We start from the raw sequence: 24,270 nt of genomic DNA, 5'->3' as shown, positions 1-24,270 counted from the left end.
TCCAGCTCACCGACTGTTGTGTGATGTCCCCACGCTTGGGAACTCTATGCTGCATGTGTTGGAAAGGATTTGTGAGCAGAAGAGGGCCATTGTTGACTACCAACATCAACAAGGCCGTCGAATTTAAGATCAGACTCCAACCATAAGACCTCAGGAGTGGACATAGATGTCAGACATATGTAACATCCTCCAAAATTTTGAGGACTGCACCAAGATGGTGAGCAGCGATGACACCATAATTAGCATCACCATCCCACTTCTCAGCCATCTGAAAACCTCTCTACTCACAATTAAAGAGGATGCATTGCAGGCAGAGCACGAGGATATGGAGCAAGGAACCACTCAGCCAAGCCTCATGTCTTCTCAACATGGATTTGTAGTCAATGAGGAGGAGGAAGAACAGGAGCCACGTTCATGCGCTATGGATGGTACTACAAACACAGCTGTCATACCGTCTGCTCAATGGGGATGGCCTGAGGACAGGGAGGAGGAGGATGAGGAGGAGGACAGCATGGTCAGTCATCCTGTTGGTGAGGACACGGAAGTCTTGCCTGTTAGCAGTCTGGCACGCATGGCTGACTTTATGTTGCACTGCGTTTCAAGTGACCCTCGCATTATACACTTCTAGACCCATGCTACACTGAGAACTTTCAATCTCTTCTGCCAGAGGCAGAGAGGTATACTAAAATGTTGCAGTACCAGAGGGCCCTTGTAGGAGAATTACTTAGAAAATTCCCATGTCAGAATGCTGGCAGCAGACATCAGAGTTTGTTGTACAACCAAGGAATCCATGCAAGAAAGACAGAAGTACAATCCAGCTCAAGCAGGGGAATAATAACAAAGTTCTGGGACAGTTATCTCAGACCCTCCCATCGTGACAGCATAGAGGCAAGGGGTGCTGTCACAAGAAGTGCAATGTTTGGGAAGATGGTGAGGGAGTACCTTGCAGATCGTACAAACGTCCTCCATGATTCCTCTGGGCCTTTTAATTATTGTGTATCCTAGCTGGACGCATGGCATGAACTGGCTCTCTACACCTTGGAGATCCTGGCCTGCCCTGCTGCTAACGTTCTGTCAGAGCGGGTTTTTAGTGCCGCTGGTGGAATTATAACAGATAAGCGTTTCTGACTCTTATAAAAATGAACAAGGGCTGGATTGGGAAAGAATTCTGTACACCAACAAGTTAAAACAGCTAAACATAACCTCAAATCCATTTTCTGTTTTGGGGAGGTGTATTCTCATGCACCTCTTCACAACCACACATGGTTATATGCTTCCAGATTTGGTCTGTTTGTTCTTATCCTCCTCCTTATCCTCATCCTCATCATCCATGACCACTAGATGACCAGGGTGAACGCGATCTGTACGGTGAATTTTGGGCAAGGGGACTGTGATAGCACTATTTTATTTAGTAAAAAAGGACCCCACATTGGGGAATTGGGCATTACATTACATTAGGCCTACTTCTTAACTCTGTCTCCTGCAATGTGTCCTTTAACTGCCACTACTGTAGATCACCAGGGTGAACGTGCTCTGTACGGTGAATTTTGGGCAAGGGGGCTGTGATGGCACTATTTTATTTAGTAAAAAAGAACCCCACATTGGGGAATTGGGCATTACATTGGGCCTATTTCTTAACTCTGTCTCCTGCAATTTGTCCTTTAACTGCCACTAGATCACTAGAGTAAACGTGCTCTGTGTGGTGAATTTTGGGCAAGGGGGCTGTGATGGCACTATTTTATTTAGTAAAAAAAAGGACCCCACATTGGGGAATTGGGCATTACATTATATTGGGCCTTCTTCTTAACTCTGTCTCCTGCAATGTGTCCTTTACCTGCCACTAGATCACCAGTGTGAACGTGCTCTGTATGGTGAATTTTGGGCAAGGGGGCAGTGATGGCAATAGTATATTTTTAAAAAATGTAACCCCATTGGTGAAACCACATCCTTGTTGGCAAAGACTTCATAACATTTGTGTACCTTAAAGTGTTCACTTGAAAAGCTCCTTTTTGTGTTAGCTGGTTGCTCACATTGGAGACAATATACTTCATATAAATTTGATAAAGCAATACTGATAGTTTGGCTCAGTAGTTCACTACAAATATTTCTTTGTCGACTATATTAGTTTCTCTCCTTGAGAGCGATAACTTTGGCTGCCTAAAATGTACAAATGAGGAATACACAAATGGCGATTTGGAATCCAGATTAAAATACTGTATACCGAATGCATTCAGACAATGACATACCTGCATTTCTTGTAAAACATTTACAGATGTGACAGACATTGCTCATAGTGACACAATCTTGAGAAATGTTTGTTTATTCACTTCACAAACAGTTCTAAGCCTCTATATGTTTGTTGTTTGTCCTTGTAAAACATTAAGGTTTACTGAAACTCTGTCTGTGGTGGTTTGATCTAAATCCTTGTGGCTTTTATTTTCTAGGGGTTTATGGCCTCTCATCTGATGACTCCATGATATTTCAGTTTCATACAACCTTGAAAGCTGGCCACTTGAAGGTCTGGGTGAAACTAGAGTTACTACATAGTGTAAATCACTGTATAAGACCAGAGAAACATGACAAAGACAGATGACAAAACTGGGGTACATCTACATGTACAGTGTGCTGATACCTGCATAATTGGGGACACCAATGCAGTGTAGGTAATCTCCCAGGGTTTGTCTGTCTTGGTGTTGCTTCTCTGATATTTCAGACGGATGATGTTTAAAAGCCTCTTGTGGATGATGTAAGTATACTGTATGTAGTTAATATTCATATATATGTAATCACTATATTTATTTAATCCTTATATGTACTTATTAACCTTTGCATGTTAACATATACAAAAGTGTACGCACTCACACTATTCAATCATACTATTCCTTGAATTTTGTAGTTTGCAATAAATTTGCGTTGTACTGCAAGTATTAGCCTTCTTTAAAGCCGTATCTGAACCTTAGTGTTAAAAACATGGCAAATAAAATTGCTAAATTCTCCTATAAATAATTTTGCAAAGAGGGAACCATCATACCATTAAAAAATACGAGTGGATTTTCATGGGTCAATCCAGTATGTGGGTTCCAAGGCGTAATGGGGTGCAGATGATTATGCAGCAGGGCTGGCCTTGCTGCCAATGTGCAAAACAAAGAAGTACGGGAGTACAAAATGAATATTGTGAAGTGGATTTTCATGGGCCCATCCAGTATGTGGGTTCCAAAGCATAATAGGGGGTGCATATGACTTACTATGCAGCAGGGCTGGCCTTGCTGCCAATGTGTAAAACAAAGGAGTACAGAGTACAAAATGCATATTGTGAAGTGGATTTTCATGGGCCCATTCAGTATGTGGGTTCAAAGGCCTAATGGGGTGCATATGACTTACTATGCAGCAGGGCAGGCCTTGCTGCCAATGTGTAAAACAAAGGAGTATGGGAGTAAAAAATGCATATTGTTAAGTGGATTTCCATGGGCACATCCAGTATGTGGGTTCCAAAGCATAATGGGGTGCATATGACTCACTATGCGCTAGGCTCTGTGACTTTGAGTCCCTCCTTCATAAATGAAACAAGATGGGTCTGCTTATGTGTCCCACACGACATGGCCAGCTAGGGTTGTTAAATGTTACAATGGCATTTCAAAGTGAATGCATTTGTAGTGGTTGAAAGCATTGTTAAAGTTGAAAAACGCTTCAAAAATGCTGCGTCTGAACTAAGTCCAAGTGGGAGAGGAAATTTTCGGTCTGGGGTTAATTATCTACTATATATTTGTCTAAGGGTCACTTCAGTCTGTCTGTCTTTCTGTCTGTCTTTCTGTCTGTCACAGATATTCATTGGTCATGGCCTCTGTCTGTCATGGAATCCAAGTCGCTGATTGGTCTCGCCAGCTGCCTGTCATGGCTGCCGCGACCAATCAGCGACGACCACAGTCCGATTAGTCCCTCCCTACTCCCCTGCAGTCAGTGCCCGGCGCCGGCTCCATACTCCCCGCAGTCACCACTCACACGGGGTTAATGCCAGCAGTAACGTACCGCGTTATGCCGCGGGTAACTCACTCCGTTACCGCCGCTATTGACCCTGTGTGACCAAGTTTTTACTATTGATGCTGCCTGTGCAGCGTCTATAGTAAAAAGATCTAATGTTAAAAATAATAAAAAAATAAAAAATCATCATACACTCACGTGCCTTTCCCGCTCCTCGCGACGCTCCGGTGACCGCTCCATGCAAGCGGCAGGTTCCGGTGCTAAAGATGGTATGCGACAAGGACCTTCCATGATGTCACATTCATGTGACCGAGACGTCATCACAGGTCCTGCGCGCCTGCGTGAGACGGACCTGCCATGACGTCACGGTCATGTGACCACGACGTCATCACAGGTCCTGCGCGCCTGCGTGAGAAGGACCTGCCATGACGTCACGGTCATGTGACCACGACGTCATCACACCCTGGGACCAGAAGCTGCCACGTGCACCGCGCACAGGCGACAGAACTACAAGGGGCCCTCGGATCGGAAGGTGAGTATGTTTATTTTTTATTTTTTAACCTGTGACATATGTGGCTGGGCAATATACTACATAGCTGGGCAATATACTATGTGGCTCTGTGCTGTATAGTACGTCGCTGTGCAATATACTACGTGACTATGTGCTATATACTACGTCACTGGGCAATATGCTACGTAGCTGGGCAATATACTACGTGGCTCTGTGCTGTATACTTCGTCGCTGTGCAATATACTACGTGGCTCTGTGCTGTATACTACGTCACTGGGCAATATACTACGTCACTGGGCAATATACTACGTAACTGGGCAATATACTACGTGGCTGGGCAATATGCTCTGTGCTGTATACTACGTCGCTGGGCAATATATACGTGGGCTGTGCAATATAATACGTGACTGGGCAATATACTACATAGGCTGTGCAATATACTACGTGGCTCTGTGCTGTATACTACGGCGCTGGGCAAATTGTTCACAGCTGTGACCTAGGAGTCAGAGACAGGGGCGATCCCCATGATGTTCCTGTGTCATTTGAGCAGTGTTTCCATCATTTTCAGACGTTTTTAGACCTTTAAAGGACCCTCGGGGGGGATCGCGGTAAAAATGCTCATGTCTCCCATAAACTTTCATTGGGCTCGTTGCTCGGGTCGAGTACCCGAGTATTCCAATCTGCTCGACCCGAGCAACGAGCACCCAAGCAACGATCACCCGAGCATTTTAGTGCTCGCCTATCTCTAATAGCCAGTCTTTCAGTTCAGCGTCCACACAGGTTTAGAACGCTATTATCCTGCACATTAGCCCCATATCTGCAGGTTAATAGTGTTTTAGGATGTGACAGGTTCCCTTTAAAACCAATATATGTCACTTGTTCATAGAAGACCAATGCTGATAATATTGTGCTTCATTCTATAAGCCAGTGCTGGAGGTATTCCAGCATGTTTCTGAATTATTTACATTATTTTCATTGCTATTTGTAGAGTTATACAGTCCTTTTCTCCTTATAGAAGTTCTCTTTTCAAAGTATTTATCCTCTTAATATATTTCAGTCATCATATCATCTTATATTACACAGTGTACTGTACTTACAATTGCTCATTTTGCCTTTCTACCCAGTTAATTCTCCCTGCACCTGTCATCACCCTCTTCAACTCCTGACCCAGCTGCTGCCTCCTTCCCTGTCAGGGAATTTTGCAGTGATTCATGACTCATACAGGGAAAATAGATTTCCTGTTTCTACATAGAGTTTAGATTCAGTTAGGCTAGGTTTACATTAGTGTTTATGTGTGCAGCATATCATCTGCATGCACAAACGCACGCCAAAACGCATGTTAACGCAGCGTTTTTTATCCGCATTATTTTTCGCATGATGGCAAAAAAAGCTGCATGTGCATCTGTTTGTATGCATTTTTGCATGCTTTTGCGTTGTTTATGCGCATGCGTACGTTATTTCCCAATGGGCGTGGCTTATGGGATTTCTATATATAGACCCTGCACAGATGAAATCCTCTTTTTTGATGCTGTATCCTGCTGCAAGATTGATCTTAGCATTGAGAGCTTCAATCTGAATCTGGATTTATTATTGAAATTGGCTTTTGCTTTTGCTGTGGCTTGTGAGCAAGACAAGGAGAAGAGAAAGACGGAGAAGACGTCGTCATCGCCATTGGCAACACCCCATTTTTGAAGTCCGAGAGAGCCATGGAGCCTACCACTCATTGTTCACTGAGCTTCGTGAAAACCCGCAAAAGTTTTTTTAGTACACAATAATGTCTGAAGGGAGCTTCCAAAAATTGCTACTACGTGTCAGAGGATCAATCACCAGGCAGGACACACAGCTACATAGAGCGATTCCTGCTGAGGAACCTCTGTTGGTGACCCTAAGGTATGTAATTTTGAAAAAGAAACACCTGTCTTTAGTATTATTGTTATAAAAGCCATGTACTGATTTTTTTTCTCCATTTTCTTTTCCACAAATTCCTGGCTACGGGAGAGACCCTAAGATCTCTACATTTTCAATTTTGGATTGGACTGTCCACCCTTTCTGGGATTGTTGTAGACACCTGCCGTGCATTGTGTGACGTTCTGCATGCAGAATTCCTCCCCAACCCCAAACTGAACTCTGGCTGAAAAATGCAGAAAAATTTAATAAAATTTGTAATTTTCCAAACTGTATGGGGGCTGTGGACGTCAAACACATTCGGATTCAGAAACATGCTGGAAGCGGATCCGAGTACTTCAATTATAAAAAATACTTTTCCATTGTTCTCATGGCGACTGCAGATGCTGAGTGTCGATTTGTCGCCGTTGACTTTGACTCATTTGGATGAGGAAATGACACACAGACTTTCAAAAACTCTGATGTGGGACAATGTTTGTATGCTAATAATTTTAATTTTCCACCGTCACAACCTCTTCCGAACACTGAAGGACCGCCAATGTCGTTTGTTGCTGTTGGGGATGAGGTGTTTCAAATGTGTGCCAACCTCATAAAACCATACTCGAATCGGAACTTGAATCACATCAAAAGGATTTTCAAGTACAGCCTGACATGGGCACGAAGAACTGTGGAGTGTACCTTTGGTTTGCTGGCAGCTAAATGGCACATTTTGGGAACACCAATCAATCTTAAAATAGAGACAATTGATGAGTTTGTGAAAACGCGTCGCGTGTTATTCTGCATAATTACATGCTGGCAAAAGAGCAACCACACTTTGAACTTGAGGAACCTGTTAATACCACATTGCCGGATTATCATGCTCACCCTTTGAGAACTACAGTGGAAGTTGCCCAAACGAGGGATAAATTGGCTGCCTAATTTGTCTCTGATATTGGATGTGTGTCATGGCAAGATGAAATGGTTTAAGCTGTAAATATGTCAAATGTACCTGTAAAGTTATGTACCTGTACTGTTTTCTGACTGTAATATTAACACCTTGAGTGTAACTTTAATAATAAACACCTTAACTGTAAGGGTACCGTCACACAGTGGCATTTTGATCGCTACGACGGCACGATTCGTGACGTTCCAGCGATATATCCATGACGTTCCAGCGATCTCGCAGTGTCTGACACGCTCCTGCGATAAGGGACCCCGCTGAGAATCGTACGTATTAGCAGATCGTTTGAAACTTTCTTTCGTCGTCTAGTGTCCCGCTGTGGCGGCATGATCGCATGGTGTAACAAAGGTGTGCACGATATTGTATACGATGTGCGCATAGTAACCAACGGCTTCTACATCGCACATATGTCATGAAATTATCGCTCCAGCATCGTACATTGCAAAGTGTGACAGCAGTCTACGACGCTGGAGCGATATTGTTACGATATTGTACGACGCTCCAGCGTCGTAGACTGCTGTCACACTTTGCAATGTACGACGCTGGAGCGATAATTTCATGACGTATGTGCGATGTAGAAGCCGTTGGTTACTATGCGCACATCGTATACAATATCGTGCACACCTTTGTTACACCATGCGATCATGCCGCCACAGCGGGACACTAGACGACGAAAGAAAGTTTCAAACGATCTGCTACGATGTACGATTCTCAGCGGGGTCCCTGATCGCAGGAGCGTGTCAGACACTGCGAGATCGCTGGAACGTCACGGATATATCGCTGGAACGTCACGAATCGTGCCGTCGTAGCGATCAAAATGCCACTGTGTGACGGTACCCTAACACCCGTTAATATTTCACTCAACAATACACTCAACAATACACACATGTTTAAATAGATAAATACTTCACTCAACAATACACTCAACAATACACACGTTTCAATAAAGAGATAAAGAAAACACAGTGAGACAGTTTTTGTGAAACAAAAGAATTTTTACTAACAAAAATAAAAACTTGAACTTTGAAATAAAAAAGGAAATTGTGATTTACTTTCAGGGGCTGCGGGAGGGAGTTACATGGTGGATCTGGGGTGTCGGGCTGAAATGGTAGGCTAGGAGTGGTTCGGGAAATAGGGGAAGTGGAAGTGGCAGTCAGTTGGAGGATTGGGTCAGAAACATTGGCAGAGGACACATTGAGGGAAGAGGACACATTAGGAGTGGAAAACAAGTTGGAAGGGATTGACACATTGGAAGGGAAAGAACCAAGGGAAGGTGAAAAAAAGACACATTTGGAGGTGAGGGTGGTGGCGGTGGGTAATGTTTTCTTAGCAGCTCTTTGTTTTCTGGACTTTGTGTTGCTGTTTCCTTGACCTTTTGCTTCCTGTTGCTGCTTGGTGGGAGAGTAAGTCTGGGCTGCGGCAGTCGGCTGCATAGTTGAAGTGGAAGACTGGGCTGCTGCCCTCGGCTGCATGGTTGAAGGGGAAGGCTGGGCTGCTGCTCTCGGCTTCATGGTGTAGCTGGGTACTGTTGGAACAGTCCTAATGTCCAGCGGTGGTAGTGGTGGTGGTGGATAGGTCACTTGGTGAGATGACTGGTTTCCATGTCCTTGAGATGTTGGGAACGGTGCTGGTGGATTCTGCCACTGATGCTGTCCTGGAGCTTGTTGACCTGTAGGAAATGAAGTTTGTACCTTGCACCAACATTTACAGCAAAACCAACGTGTAAGACCACATTGCAATACTTACGAAAATCCTTTCTGACTTGTGGCCTTGCATGGTCCCAATCATCCAACAGCGATCTGGCCACTTCTTCCCAGAGTCATCGGATCAAGGCTGAGTCGGAATGATTCCGATCACGGGGGTCCCACAATGCTGCTCGCTCTTGCACAGCTTGAATAAAGATGTCATTATCGATATCCGGTTGTCCTTTCTAATGTTGTGGAACCTATAGATGAAATACAAAATAAAAATTTGGAAGTAAAACTGAAAACAAATTCAGTTACAACTCTGATAAAGGCTACTTACGCCCCGTCTTTCCTCCTTAGCAACTTGAGGACGACGACACTGGGAAGTATCATTTCCACTAGACTGCTCCTGCTCTTCTGCACTGTCAGGTACCTGTAAAGAAAATACATTACTTAACACATGTCTAGTATTGACAGTCAATACATACCAATCAGTAAATCAAATGTGATTACATAATCAGTGTCATGTCCACTTTCGGAAGCTTCAGTGAAGGACGTTGGAAGAGCAGGCAGCAGTCAAGTGAAACACTAGAGAAAACAGCAGATAAGAAAAATTTAGCTTGTTAAAAGTCAAACACAATGTAGCACAAAACAAAAGAACAATGGACACCAATACTTACATTACAGGCAGTAGTCCAACAGCACAGCAGTCAGGCAGCACCAGGACAGCAGCAACAGGACAGCAGCACCAGGACTGGAGCAGCAAACAGTCTACAAGGAACAGAAAAAAATTAGTACAGAGTACACAGGACGGCAGCAACAGGACCAGAGCAGAAAACAGTCTACAAGGAACAGAAAAAAATAGTACAGAGTACAGACTGCAAAGGCAGACATTTTCAAAGCTTCTATACTTACATCCAGCAGCACCAGGACGGCAGCCGCAGCACCAGGAAGACAGCAGCAACAGGAAGATGGCAGCAGCATCAGGAAGGCAGCAGCACTAGGACAGTAGCTGCACCAGGACGGCAGCAGCAGCAGGAAGGCGGCAGCACCAGGAAGACGGTGGCAGCACCTGGACGGCGGCAATAGCATCAGAGCAGCAAACACTCTATAAGGAACAGAAAAAAATTAGTACAGAGTACACAGGATGGCAGCAACAGGACTGGAGCAGCAAACAGTCTACAAGGAACAGAAAAAAATTAGTACAGAGTACACAGGACGGCAGCAACACGACCAGAGCAGCAAACAGTCCAAAAGGAACAGAATAAAATAGTACAGAATACAGACTGCAAAGACAAACAAACATTGTCAAAACTTCTATACTTACATCCAGCAGCACTAAGATGGCAGTACCAGGAAGACGGCAACAAGAAGACGGCAAAAGCATCAGGAAAGTGGCAGTAGCACCAGGATGGTGGCAGCACCAAGAAGGCGGCAGCGCCAGGACAGCAGCAGCACTAGGATGGCAGCAACAGGACCGGAGCAGCAAACAGTCTACAAGGAACAGACAAAACATAGTACAGAGTACAGACTGCAAAGACAAACAGACATTGTCAAAACTTCTATACTTACATCCAGCAGCACTGGGACGGCAGCACCAGTAAGATGGCAGCACCAGGAAGACGACAGCAACATGAAGACAGTAGCAGCACCAGGAAGACGGCAGTAGCACCAGGAAGGCGGCAGCACCAAGAAGACAGCAGCACCAGGAAGGCGGCAGCACCAGGAAGACAGCAGCACTAGGAAGGTGGCAGCACCAGAAAGACAGCAGCACTAGGAAGGCGGCAGCACCAGGACAGCGGCAGCACTAAGATAGCAGCAACAGGATCGGAGCTGCAAACAGTCTACAAGGAACAGAAAAAAATAGTACAGAGTACAGACTGCAAAGACAAACAGACATTTTCAAAGCTTCTATACTTACATCCAGAGTCTTGTCCAGAGTTTTGTGCTTCCATCCAGAGTCTTGAGAGTGATAGACTACCTGTCTCCAGACCCCCTTTTATACATCAGTGATTTTGTAGGTGTTGACATCATTTCCTTGACATGATTAATGTGAAGTACAGTAATGCATTTTTTTGACTCCCTCATCTGCAATCATCCGCATGTGCACAATTGCGCAGTATTTGACGCCTCAAAAAATGCAACATGTTGCGTTCGCCGGACACCGCCACACCATGAAATGATGCATGCATTTGCATCCGCATGCAAACACAGACGCATGTCCCTGTGTACACATGTTCAAGATATGTGCGCATGACGCATGCGGATGTATGCGGATCATACGCAGCGCACAGAAACGCTAATATGAACCTGGCCTTAGTCAATTTTTAATCGTGATGTTAAATTGAAAAGAGAGGAATTAATTGGGTAGAAGGGCAAAATGAGCTATTTTAAGTACACAGTGCCATATAATATGATGACTGCAATATATTAGGAGAATAACAATTTTGTTGGGAGGAGGAGTGCTTTTTTAAGCTTTTTTTTATCAACATAAACTTCATGTTCCTCAATTTAAATACATCCTGCATTCTCTGCTTGAGTTAGGCTGCGTGTCCACGATCAGGATGGCCGGCGGTATCGTTGGAGCGGCTTTGCCGCTCTGCACTAAGCCCCGCCCCCTTCTGGGACGCGATGATGCCGGATGTGTTCACAGCACACATCCGGCATCATCGCACCCATCGCATAGGGCCCTGTGCTATATCTTGCGGCGACGCAGCGTCGCCGCAAGATATACGGACATGCTGCGATCTGAAAAGACGCGCAGCATGTCCGGAGTCGCAGGGCCGTCGCGTGCGTGTTACCACGCATAGTGGAGACGGGATTTCATTAAATCCCCTTCACTATGCTGTAACATCTGGACGCTGCGTGTCTGACGCTGTGGCTCTATGCAGCATCAAACACGCAGCGTTTACTGCACGTGGACACATACCCTTAAGATGCCCATACACATTACAACAAAGTCAGTGGGATCAGCTGATGTGTATATTGGTGGGAAGACTCTTCTCCGATGGCTGATGTGGAGGGTAAGGATTGGGCATATTGTATTTAAACTAAATAGGACAGTCAATAGTATTACATGTTTTATAATTATGTAATAAGCTATTAGTTGCTATGTTTGTGACATTATAGTATTTGCTGCTGAAAAATGCACAGAAATATATTTCTTTTCAGAATAAACAAGGTGTATACTTACAATCACTGTGATTTTTGGATTCAGATGTTTTAGGGCAGCTGCTGATCCAGCTAACAAGCCACAATGTCCACCTGCGGGAAATATTACTGTATCTAAAGTGGGCACTTGTTCATAAATCTCCAGCCCTACTGTTCCCAGCCCAGCAAGATAACCGGCACTGTCTTCCCTGGGATGAAAAAAAATGAAATATAATATTGTACCAGAAAGCTGAATTAAAGGCAGAAGTGGTCAATATAGTCCAAAAAATCAATAAGAATAAAAAATTAAATATAATGCTGCAATTATAGGGGTTGTAGCACAGGATACTTGATGAATGTATGAACAATGTGGGCCCAATTCATTATTGCATTTACACCTGTTTTTTCCCCTAGTTTTTGGTGTTTTAAGCCTTTTTGTCTCATCTCCCTTAGGCCAGTCTCACACGTCTAGATAATTCTGGTACCGGAAAAATCGGTACCGGAATTATCCGTGTCCGTGTGTCCGTGTGCTCACGTGGCACATCAGTGTGGCACACGTGTGGCATCCGTGTGCCGCCCGTGTGCCGACTGGGTTCCACACGCACCGTGCAGAAGACAGCGCTACAGTTAAGCGCTGTCCCCTGCATCTGGTGCTGAAGCCGCCATTCATTTCTTCTCTCCAGCAGCGTTTTTTGTTAAAAAAAAAAGATCCCTGTCCCCAACCCCCTCCCACCCCCTGTGCGCCCCCCCGCTGTTAATAAAATACTTACCCGGCTCCCTCGCTGCTTCTTCTCCTGGCCGCAGCTTCTCCTGTATGAGCGGTCATGTGGTGCCGCCCATTACAGTGATGAATATGCGGCTCCACCCCTATGGGAGGTAACACACACACATTAGGAAAAAAGTATTTTATTGAAATAAAGACACAGGGTATTGTAATAGTTTATTATACTCTCAATCCAATTGAAGACCCTTGTCACCTGAAACAAAGTTAAAATAAAAAATACAACAATATCCCATACCTTCCATTGTTCAGTCTTGTCCCATGCTATAAATCCATCTGAAGGGGTTAAATAATTTTACAAGCAGGAGCCTGCTAATGCAGCCGCCCCTGCCTGTAAAAACTGGGGAATGAATGGAAAGCAGGGGAACGTAGCTATCTAGACTTGCGGTGCTGCGCCCCCTGCTGGCATAACCTCAGATGAACTCGAGCGTGAGAAAATATTCAGAAAAATTCCCATACTTGAGTGTAATGATGGAGCCGTCGTACAGAAATTCCAGGAATTAAATATCTGGGGACGAGAGAGAGAGAGAGAGGGAGAGAGAGAGAGAAAGAGAGAGAGAGAGAGAGACTTTTCCCTGACTTGAAAATACTTCCGGGCATGCTCAGAAGGGAAAAACTGGATCCGTCACTGGATTCCTGTGTGTGACGTTCAGCGACGGATCCTGCATCCATAGGCTTCCATTGTATTCGATGACGGGCAGCGCAGGATGCGTCGCTGACCGATTTTCCGACGTGCACAAAAAACGTTACAATGAACGTTTTCTCTGCACGACAGACCGCTATTTTACGACGGATCCAGTGCACGACGGATTAAACGGATGGATATCCATCATAATCCGTCGCTAATACAAGTCTATGGGAAAATGCTGGATTTTTTTGCAGGATCCTGCATTCTCAAAAATCGACGGATTGTGACGGAGCTGAAAAGACGGAAGTGTGAAAGTAGCCTTAGGAAGAACAGTGTTTCACACAACACAAGAGGGCAACAAAATTGCCTTATCCATAGAAAACTAGGAATTTATTAAAATAATGGACAGTGAATTCTTCAAGAATGAATATGACTGATGGGTTGCTCCCTTACCCTTCAAGGTTACAAAGACCAAGTTTTCTAACAACTGGGAACAGGTCTTATCCAGGTTCACCTCATTGCAGAGAACATTAAAGGGAACCTGTCACCCCCAAAATGGAAGATGAGCTAAGCCCACGGCATCAGGGGCTTATCTACAGCATTCTGTAATTCTGTAGATAAGCCCCCGGTATATCCTGAAAGATGAGAAAAAGAGGTTAGATTATACTCACCTGGGGGGGCGGTCCGATCCGATGGGCGTCGCGGTCAGGTCCGGGGCCTCCCATCTTCATAGGATGATGTCCTCTTGTTGTCTTCACGCTGCGGATCCGGCACAGGCATACTTTGTCTGCCCTGTTGAGGTGCAGAGTAGTGCGCATGCGCCGGGCCTCTCTGACCTTTCCCGGCACCTGCGCACTACAGTACTTTGCTCTGACAGACAAAGTATGCCTGCGCCAGAGCCACAGCATGAAGACAAGAAGAAGACGTCATCGTAAGAAGATGGGAGGCCCCGGACCAGACCGAGACGCCCATCGGATCGGACCGCAGCGGGACTGCCCCTGGGTGAGTATAATCTAACCTCCTTTTCTCATCTTTCAGGATACATCGGGGGCTTATCTACAGCATTACAGAATGCTGTAGATAAGCCCCTGATGCCGGTGGGCTTAGCTCATCTTCCATTTTGGGGGTGACAGGTTCCCTTTAAGAAACAAGCCTGAAATGAAGGACCATTTTGTAGCCTTTATGGACAAGATATTTTGCAAAGACCATGCAGAGCCAGCTCCACTCTTGCAAGAGAATGAAGAATGCTGGTATCTACCTACTTTTGGAGTTTATCATCCGACAAAACCTAAACAATTTAGAGTGCTGTTCGATTCAAGTGCCAAGCATCATGGTGCATCTCTGAACAACATTCTCCTCATTGGTCCCTACCTGACTAATAACCTGGGGGGAGTACTCATGAGATTCAGAAAAGAGCCAGTTGCTATTACTGCTGACATTGAACAAATGTTCCATTCTTTCATTGTGCGAAAAGACCACAGAAATTATTTCTGTTTTTTATGGCACCGAGACAACGACACCGACAAGCAAATGGTTGAATACCGCATGAAGGTGCACGTGTTCAGAAACAGCCCTTCTCCTGCAGTTGCTACATACGGCCTACAAAGGACTGCCTCTGATGGAGAATCAGAGTTCAGGAAGGATGCCCAACAGTTCGTTGAAAAGGACTTCTACGTGATCTCAAATCCCTGCCCACACTGGAAGAAGCCATAGGTCTGCTCAAGTGGACACAAGGTATGCTTTCTAAAGCCCATTTAAGATTGCATAAAATTGCCTCCAATAGGCCTTTCACCCTAATGATCATGCTGCAGAATTCAGGGACTTGAATCTAGGCTCAGACAATCCACCAGTACAGAGAAGTCTAGGCTTGAGATGGAATTTGTTAAAGGACTCTTTCAGCTTTCAGATTAGTCGTGCAGAAAAACCATTTACTAAGTGAGTGATAACAGTCTATACAATCCTCTGGGGTTTGTTGCACCCTTGACTATACAAGGCAAACTTTAATTAAGACAACTCTCGGAGTCTATTAAGGACTGGGACATACTACTCCCTGCTGACAAACAACTAAAGTGGAAATCATGGCGGGAATCTCTTTGCTCCTGGGATAAGATCCAGATACCACGTTGTTACTCTCCAGTATGCCTTGCTGCGAGTCAAAGGAAAGAAATCCACGTATTTTCTGATGCCTCTACTGAAGCTATTTCAGCTCTTGCCTATTTAAAGATTCTAGATTCTAACAATGACGCTCGTGTTGAATTTCTATTTGGAAAGGCTAAATTGGCTCCTAAACCCGAACACACCATACCCTGACTTGAACTCTGTGGGGCTGTACTAGCCATAGAGATTGCATATTTTATACACAACGAACTAGCTATTCATGTGGATGACACAAGATTCTACACAGACAGCAAAGTTGTTTTGGGCTACATACTGTATACAACCAGATTAAACGCTTCTACGTCTATGTCAGTAACCACTTTCAAAGGATCAGGAAATCTTCTAAACCTGAGCAATGGCAGTATGTTCCATCCCATCTTACCCTGCTGACCTTGCCACTAGGCCTGTGTTTACTGGCGCTTTCGCAAACTCTTCTTGGTTATCAGGACCATAATGCCAGTGTGAAGAGACTGCCGTTGAAAACAGTTGACCCAGAGATCCATCCTGATATCAACACCCTCATCACTAAATCCAAAGAGAAGGTTGGTTTGGACTGTCAGCGATTTGATCACTTCTCCAGATGGACAAGGCTAGTTCGTGCCATTGCAAGGTTAGTCCACATCACACAATGCTATCGCAATAAGGAAAGTAACGCTGATTGTTGCGATTAGCACGTCATAAGGCTCTCTCTGCAGCAGACTTTGCTCTGAGTGAACTGTTTGGGATATAAAATGTGCAGTAGTATGTTTTTCACAAGGAACTGGAATGTATAAGCAAAAATCAAGATGTTCCTAAAAACAGCCCCATTGTTGACTTAAATCCAACAATTGACTAGAAGAGTTTGATGAGAGTTGGTGGTTGCTTAAACCAAGTCAAGTTGGAGGAGGAAGAAAAGAATCCTTTAATTATTGGTCACAGGACTAAACAGGCGGCATAGCTTTGTTCAGTGGAGGACAACTGTAATGAGTGGCGCAGACACAGTTTGTAGGCCCAAAATTAAAAAGTAGGCTAAATGCAGTTCAAAATTGGTAACAGGACTAAACAGGCGGCATAGCTTTGTTCAGTGGAGGACAATTGTAATGAGTGGTGCAGACACAGTTAGTAGGCCCAAAATAAAAAAGTTGGCTAAATGCAGTTCAAAATTGGTAACAGGACTAAACAGACGGCATAGCTTTGTTCAGTGGAGGACAATTGTATTGAGTGGCGCAGACACAGTTAGTAGACCCAAAATAAAAAAGTAGGCTAAATGCAGTTCAAAATTGGTAACGGGACTAAACAGGCAGCATATCTTTGTTCAGTGGAGGACAACTGTAATGAGTGGCAGACACAGTTAGTAGGCCACAATAATAAAGTAGGCTAAATGCAGTTAAAAATTGGTATCAGGACTAAACAGGTGGCATAGCTTTGTTCAGTGGAGGAACTCTGTAATGAGTGTCGCAGACACAGTTAGTAGGCCCAAAATAACAAAGAAGGCTAAATGCAGTTCAAAATTGGTTACAGGACTAAAGAGGCGGCATAGCTTTGTTCAGTGGAGGACAATTGTAATGAGTGGCACAGACACAGTTAGTAGGCCCAAAATAAAACAGTAGGCTAAATGCAGTTCAAAATTGGTAACAGGACTAAACAGGCGGCATAGCTTTGTTCAGAGGAGGACAATTGTAAAGAGTGGCGCAGACACAGTCAGTAGGCCCAAAATAAAAAAAGTAGGCTAAATGCAGTTCAAAATTGGTAACAGGACTAAACAGGCGGCATAGCTTTGTTCAGTGGAGGACAATTGTAATGAGTGGCGCTGACACAGTTAGTTGGCCCAAAATAACAAAGTTGGCTAAATGCAGTTCAAAATTGGTAACAGGACTAAACAGGCGGCATAGCTTTGTTCAGTTGAGGACAACTGTAATGTGTCGCCGACACAGTTTGTAGGCCCGAAATTAAAAAGTAGGCTATATGCAGTTCAAAATTGGTAACAGGACTAAACAGGCGGCATAGCTTTGTTCAGTGGAGGACAACAATAATGAGTGGCGCACACACAGTTAGTAGGCCCAAAAAATAAATTTGGCGAAATGTCTGCCAAGTAATTGTTCATAAATTAACAGGTGGCATAGCTAGGTACAGGGGTGGGCTCCTCTGCTGAGTAGCAGGCAGTGGTAGTAGGCGCAAAGTATTAAGTTGTCTAAATGGAGGCCAGGGCCCCTGTATATTTTAACTATCATCTATCATTTCAACAAATTTGTATTGGTAGTGCCATTGAAGGATTTAACAGCACAGACTACACAGTGGTGGAGCAGGGAGAGGTAAGTATTGCAAGTGGTAGAGCACTGTTCGAGCTGGAGGGGAACACTCTCTCGTGGATGGCGGTACTGGCACAAGGCCCCTCATATTACGATGGTGTGTCTGACGTTGGTTGTGCACCACCGCCATCAGAGACACTTCATTGTACTATGAGGGACCCTGTGCCAGTGCCATTGCCCAAGAGTGGGCACACCCACCTGTCCAGGCAAACGGCACTCGCACGGGTGCTTGCGCCAGGTGGTGACCATGGCCCTATGGGGGGAGTCAGCCCATTTAGTGAGGTATAAAAATGGCCTATGGTGGACATTCAGCAGCTGCAAATGGAGGAATTGGAGAAGTCAGTAAGAGGAGGCCAAAAGCAAGACATTTTTCAGGCAAGCTACGTGTCAGCAGGGGAAGGTGGGGCAAAATAATTTGAACTCCATGATTGGTTCATTTTAATGAAGGTTAGATCATCAACATTTCTGGTAGCCAGACGTGTCCTTTTTTCGGTCAGTATTGAACCAGCAGCACTGAAGACTCTTTCTGATAGCACACTAGAAGCAGGGCAAGCAAGCTCCTGTAATACATATTCTGCCAATTCAGGTCAGGTGTCTATTTTAGATGCCCAGTAATCAAAGGGGAATGACCTGTGAGGGAGAACATTGATAAGGGAGGAAATATAGTTCGTAACCATACTGGACAAATACTGTCTCCTGTCACTTATAATCGATGCAGCAGTACCTGTCATGTCAGCGGTCATTGCAAAATCACTCTACAACCTTGTCATAAAACCCCTCTGTCCAAAGCCACTTTGGATTTGTGCACCTCTACCACCTCTGCCATGTTGCCCCCTACTGCTCGGGTGAAAACCATCACCGCTGCTGTGTGCTGGGAATGCTTGAACCAAACGGTCTACAAGAGTTGCTTGTTTGGTAGCCAATATTTGCTCAAGGTTCTCATGTGGCATGATATTTTGTAATTTTCCTTTATATTGTGGATCCAGGAGGCAGGACAACCAGTAATCGTCATCGGTCATCATTTTGATAATGCGGGGGCCCCTTTTTAGGATACGCAAGGCATACTCAGCCATGTGGGCCACTGTTCCAGGTGTCAATTCACTGTTTATGTTGGTTCGAGGAGCACATTCCTGCAAATCAACATAAGTTGTGTCCCGCAAAAACCCTGTACCTGACCTTGCAACGCCACCAGTTTCTATTGCCCCCTGAGAAGCATCTTCCTCCCATAAATATTCATCCCCATCATCCTCCTCCTCCTCTTCATCCGCCACCTCATCCAGGAGAGTTTTCTGAGCAGACAATGTCTGACTGTCATCAAAGCTTCTCTCCTCATCGGCTGCAGATGCCAACTCCTTAATGTCAGACTTTGCATCAGCAGACGCATTAGTGGGATGCTCATGCTTATGATGGCGTCGTCTGCACTTACCAGCCATGTGCATTCCTCAAAACACTGAAGGACTTGACAGAGGTCTTGGAGCTTCGGCCACTGCACACCAGACAACTCCATGTCTGCCATCCAACTGCCTGTCCGTGTATGTGTATCCTCCCACAAATTAATTACTGCATGACTCTGTTTGTACAGCCTCTGAAGCATGTGCAGTGTGGAGTTCCACCTTGTTGCAACGTTGATTATTAGGCATGCTGGGGAAGATTCAGCGATCGCTGATGGTTCAGCATACGGCTGGAGTGTACGGGCGACCGGCGGATGTGCGAGCAAAGTCTTCGCACCTTCAGGAGCAGGGCTGGTAACTCCGGATAATTTTTCAGGAAGCACTGCACCACCAGGTTCAAGGTGTGAGACAGACAAGGTATGTGTTTAAGTTCTGAAAGGGCTATGGCAGCCATAAAATTCCTTCCGTTATCACTGACTACCTTGCCTGCCTCAAGATGTACACTACCCAGCCATGACTGAGTTTGTTGCTGCAAATACTCGGCCAGTACTTCCGTGGTGTGTCTGTTGTCGCTCAAACACTTCATTTCTAACACAGCCTGCTGACGCTTACCACTAGCTGTTCGATAATGGGATACCTCGTGTGCAACACTGGCAGCTGCGGATGTAGTGGTCGTGCGACTACGCTCTGTGGATGAGCTTTCGCTTCTGGAGGAGGAGGAGGGGTGGTGAATGCCTATAGCCAACTGTTTCCTAGAACGTGGGCTAGGCAGAACTGTCCCACTATGGCTGTCCCCTGTGGACCCTGCATCCACCACATTAACCCAGTGTGCCGTGATGGACACGTAACGTCCCTGGCCATGCCTGTTATGACCTGGTGGTTAGGAGCACCCGGAATGACCTGATAGTTAAACCTCATACAGGACGAGCTTTGGGATGTGGGAGCTCTGCTGACCGCAAGCCCTAATCCTATCACACACACTAGAAATAGCCGTGGAGCGCTCCTGACCAGACCTAGGCGCCTCGTCACAGCCTAAGAACTATCTAGCCCTAGAGATAGAAAATAAAGCCTACCTTGCCTCAGAGAAATTCCCCAAAGGTAAAGGAAGCCCCCCACATATATTGACTGTGAGTAAAGATGAAAGTCACAAACGCAGAAATGAAACAGGTTTCAGCAAAGGGAGGCCAGACTTACTAAATAGACAGAGGATAGGAAAGGTAACTTTGCGATCAGCACAAAAACCTACAAAAGACCACGCAGAGTGTGCAAAAAAAACCTCTGCACCGACTCGCGGTGCGGAGGGGCCACTCTGCATCCCAGAGCTTCCAGCTAGCAAGACAAAATCATGAAAACCAGCTGGATGAGAAAACAGTGAACAAATAATGACTATCAGGAACTTAGCTTCTGCAGGAGAAGGCAGGTCACCAGAGAGATCCAGGAGCGAACTGAACAAATGCAAAAACATTGACAGCTGGCATGGAGTAACGATCTGAGAGGAGTTAAATAGAGCAGTCAACCAAAGGATAAACCACGTCACCTGTGTAAGGAACCTCAGAAGCAGCAGCTCCACTCACAGCCACCAGAGGGAGCCCATAGACAGAACTCGCCAAAGTACCATTCACGATCACAGGAGGGAGTTCGACAACAGAATTCACAACAGTACCCCCCCCTTGAGGAGGGGTCACCGAACCTTCACCAGAGCCCCCAGGCCGATCAGGATGAGCCAAATGAAAGGCACGAACCAGATCGGCAGCATGAACATCAGAGGCAAAAACCCAGGAATTATCTTCCTGACCATAACCCTTCCACTTGACCATGTACTGGAGTTTCCGTCTCGAAACACGAGAATCCAAAATCTTCTCCACCACATACTCCAACTCCCCCTCGACCAACACCGGGGCAGGAGGATCAACGGAGGGAACCATAGGCGCCACGTATCTCCGCAACAACGACCTATGGAACACATTATGGATGGCAAAAGAAGCTGGAAGATCCAAACGAAATGACACAGGATTAAGAACTTCAGATATCTTATATGGTCCAATGAAACGAGGCTTAAACTTAGGAGAGGAAACCTTCATAGGAACGAGACGAGATGACAACCAAACCAAATCCCCAACACGAAGTCGGGGACCAACAGAACGCCGGCGGTTAGCGAAACGTTGAGCCTTCTCCTGGGACAATGTCAAATTGTCCACCACATGAGTCCAAATCTGCTGCAACCTGTCCACCACCGCATCCACACCAGGACAGTCCGAAGGCTCAACCTGCCCTGAAGAGAAACGAGGATGGAAACCAGAATTACAGAAAAAAGGAGAAAATAAAGTAGCCAAGCTGGCCCGATTATTAAGGGCCAACTCAGCCAAAGGCAAGAAGGACACCCAATCATCCTGATCAGCAGAAACAAAGCATCTCAGATATGTCTCCAAGGGTCTGATTAGTTCGTTCGGTTTGGCCATTAGTCTGAGGATGGAAAGCCGAAGAAAAAGACAAATCAATGCCCATCTTAGCACAAAAGGACCGCCAAAACCTCGAAACAAACTGGGAACCTCTGTCCGAGACGATGTTCTCTGGAATGCCATGCAAACGAACCACATGCTGGAAAAACAATGGCACCAAATCAGAGGAGGAAGGCAGTTTAGATAAGGGTACCAAATGGACCATCTTAGAGAAGCGATCACAAACCACCCAAATGACCGACATCTTTTGAGAAACAGGGAGATCAGAAATAAAATCCATGGAAATATGCGTCCAGGGCCTCTTCGGGATCGGCAAGGGCAAAAGCAACCCACTGGCACGAGAACAGCAGGGCTTAGCCCGAGCACAAATCCCACAGGACTGCACAAAAGAACGCACATCCCATGACAAAGAAGGCCACCAAAAGGATCTGGCCACCAAATCTCTGGTACCAAAGATTCCAGGATGACCAGCCAATACTGAACAATGAATCTCCGAGATAACTCTACTCGTCCATCTATCAGGGACAAACAGTTTCTCCGTAGGACAACGGTCAGGTCTATCAGCCTGAAACTTTTGCAGCACACGCTGCAAATCAGGGGAAATGGCAGACAAAATTACCCCTTCTTTAAGAATACCCGCCGACTCCGGAACACCCGGAGAGTCAGGCACAAAACTCCTTGACAGGGCGTCAGCCTTCACATTCTTAGATCCCGGAAGGTATGAAACCACAAAATCAAAACGGGAGAAAAAGAGCGACCATCGAGCCTGTCTAGGATTCAACCGTTTGGCAGACTCGAGATAAGTCAAATTCTTGTGATCCGTCAAGACCACCACGCGATGTTTAGCTCCTTCAAGCCAATGTCGCCACTCCTCGAATGCCCACTTCATGGCCAACAACTCACGATTGCCCACATCATAATTGCGCTCAGCAGGCGAGAATTTTCTAGAAAAGAAGGCACAGGGTTTCATCACCGAGCCATCAGAACTTCTCTGCGACAAAACAGCCCCTGCTCCAATTTCAGAAGCATCAACCTCCACCTGAAAAGGGAGCGAAACATCTGGCTGGCACAACACAGGGGCGGAAGCAAAACGACGCTTCAACTCCTGAAAAGCCTCTACAGCAGCAGAGGACCAATTGACCACATCAGCACCTTTCTTGGTCAAATCAGTCAATGGCTTAGCAACACTGGAAAAGTTAGCGATGAAGCGACAATAAAAATTAGCAAAGCCCAGGAACTTCTGTAAGCTCTTCACAGATGTCGGCTGAGTCCAATCGTAAATGGCCTGAAGTTTAACAGGGTCCATCTCGATAGTAGAAGGGGAAAAAATGAAACCCAAAAATGAAACCCTCTGAACTCCAAAGAGACACTTTGACCCCTTCACAAACAAGGAATTCGCACGAAGGACCTGAAACACCATTCTGACCTGCTTCACATGAGATTCCCAATCATCCGAAAAGACCAAAATGTCATCCAAATATACAATCATGAATCTATCCAGGTACTCTCGGAAGATGTCATGCATAAAGGACTGAAACACAGATGGAGCATTAGAAAGCCCGATTGGCATAACCAGGTACTCAAAATGGCCCTCAGGCGTATTAAATGCCGTCTTCCATTCATCACCCTGTTTAATTCGCACAAGATTATACGCACCACGAAGATCTATCTTGGTGAACCAACTAGCCCCCTTAATACGAGCAAATAAATCAGACAGCAGCAGCAAAGGATACTGAAATTTGACTGTGATCTTATTAAGAAGGCGGTAATCAATACAAGGTCTCAAAGAACCATCCTTCTTGGCCACAAAAAAGAACCCTGCTCCCAATGGTGACGACGACGGACGAATATGACCCTTCTCCAAGGATTCCTTTATATAACTCCGCATAGCGGCGTGCTCTGGCACAGATAAATTAAACAGACGGCCCTTAGGAAACTTACTACCAGGAATCAAATTAATAGCACAGTCGCAATCCCTATGAGGAGGTAGGGCACCAGATTTGGGCTCTTCAAATATATCCCGGTAATCTGATAAAAACTCAGGGACTTCAGAAGGAGTGGAAGGTGAAATTGAGAACAATGGAACATCACCATGTACCCCCTGACAACCCCAGCTGGACACAGACATAGATTTCCAATCCAATACTGGATTATGGACCTGTAGCCATGGCAACCCCAAAACGACCACATCATGCAGATTATGCAACACCAAAAACCGAATATCCTCCTGATGTGCAGGAGCCATGCACATGGTCAATTGAGTACAGTACTGAGGCTTATTCTTGGCCAAAGGCGTAGCATCAATTCCTCTCAATGGAATAGGATACTGCAAGGGCTCCAAGAAAAAACCACAGCGCCTGGCAAACTGCAAGTCCATCAAATTCAGGGCAGCGCCTG

At 45.5% G+C, this 24,270-nt stretch overlaps 1 protein-coding gene across 2 annotated transcripts in view; it reads right to left on the bottom strand.

Moving 5' to 3' along the window:
* LOC138665529 (L-threonine ammonia-lyase-like) overlaps positions 1–24,270 on the bottom strand; it is a 406,691-nt gene that overhangs the window by 200,882 nt on the left and 181,539 nt on the right. For both annotated transcript variants that reach the window (XM_069753102.1, XM_069753101.1), the window contains exon 5: positions 12,213–12,378. In XM_069753102.1, coding sequence (XP_069609203.1) covers positions 12,213–12,378 — 166 coding nt within the window. The remainder of the gene's footprint in view (positions 1–12,212; positions 12,379–24,270) is intronic.

Source organism: Ranitomeya imitator, chromosome 2 (genome assembly GCF_032444005.1).
Source record: "Ranitomeya imitator isolate aRanImi1 chromosome 2, aRanImi1.pri, whole genome shotgun sequence".
NCBI classification, from domain to species: Eukaryota; Metazoa; Chordata; class Amphibia; order Anura; family Dendrobatidae; genus Ranitomeya; species Ranitomeya imitator.
This window is presented reverse-complemented; position numbering and strand designations above follow the sequence as displayed.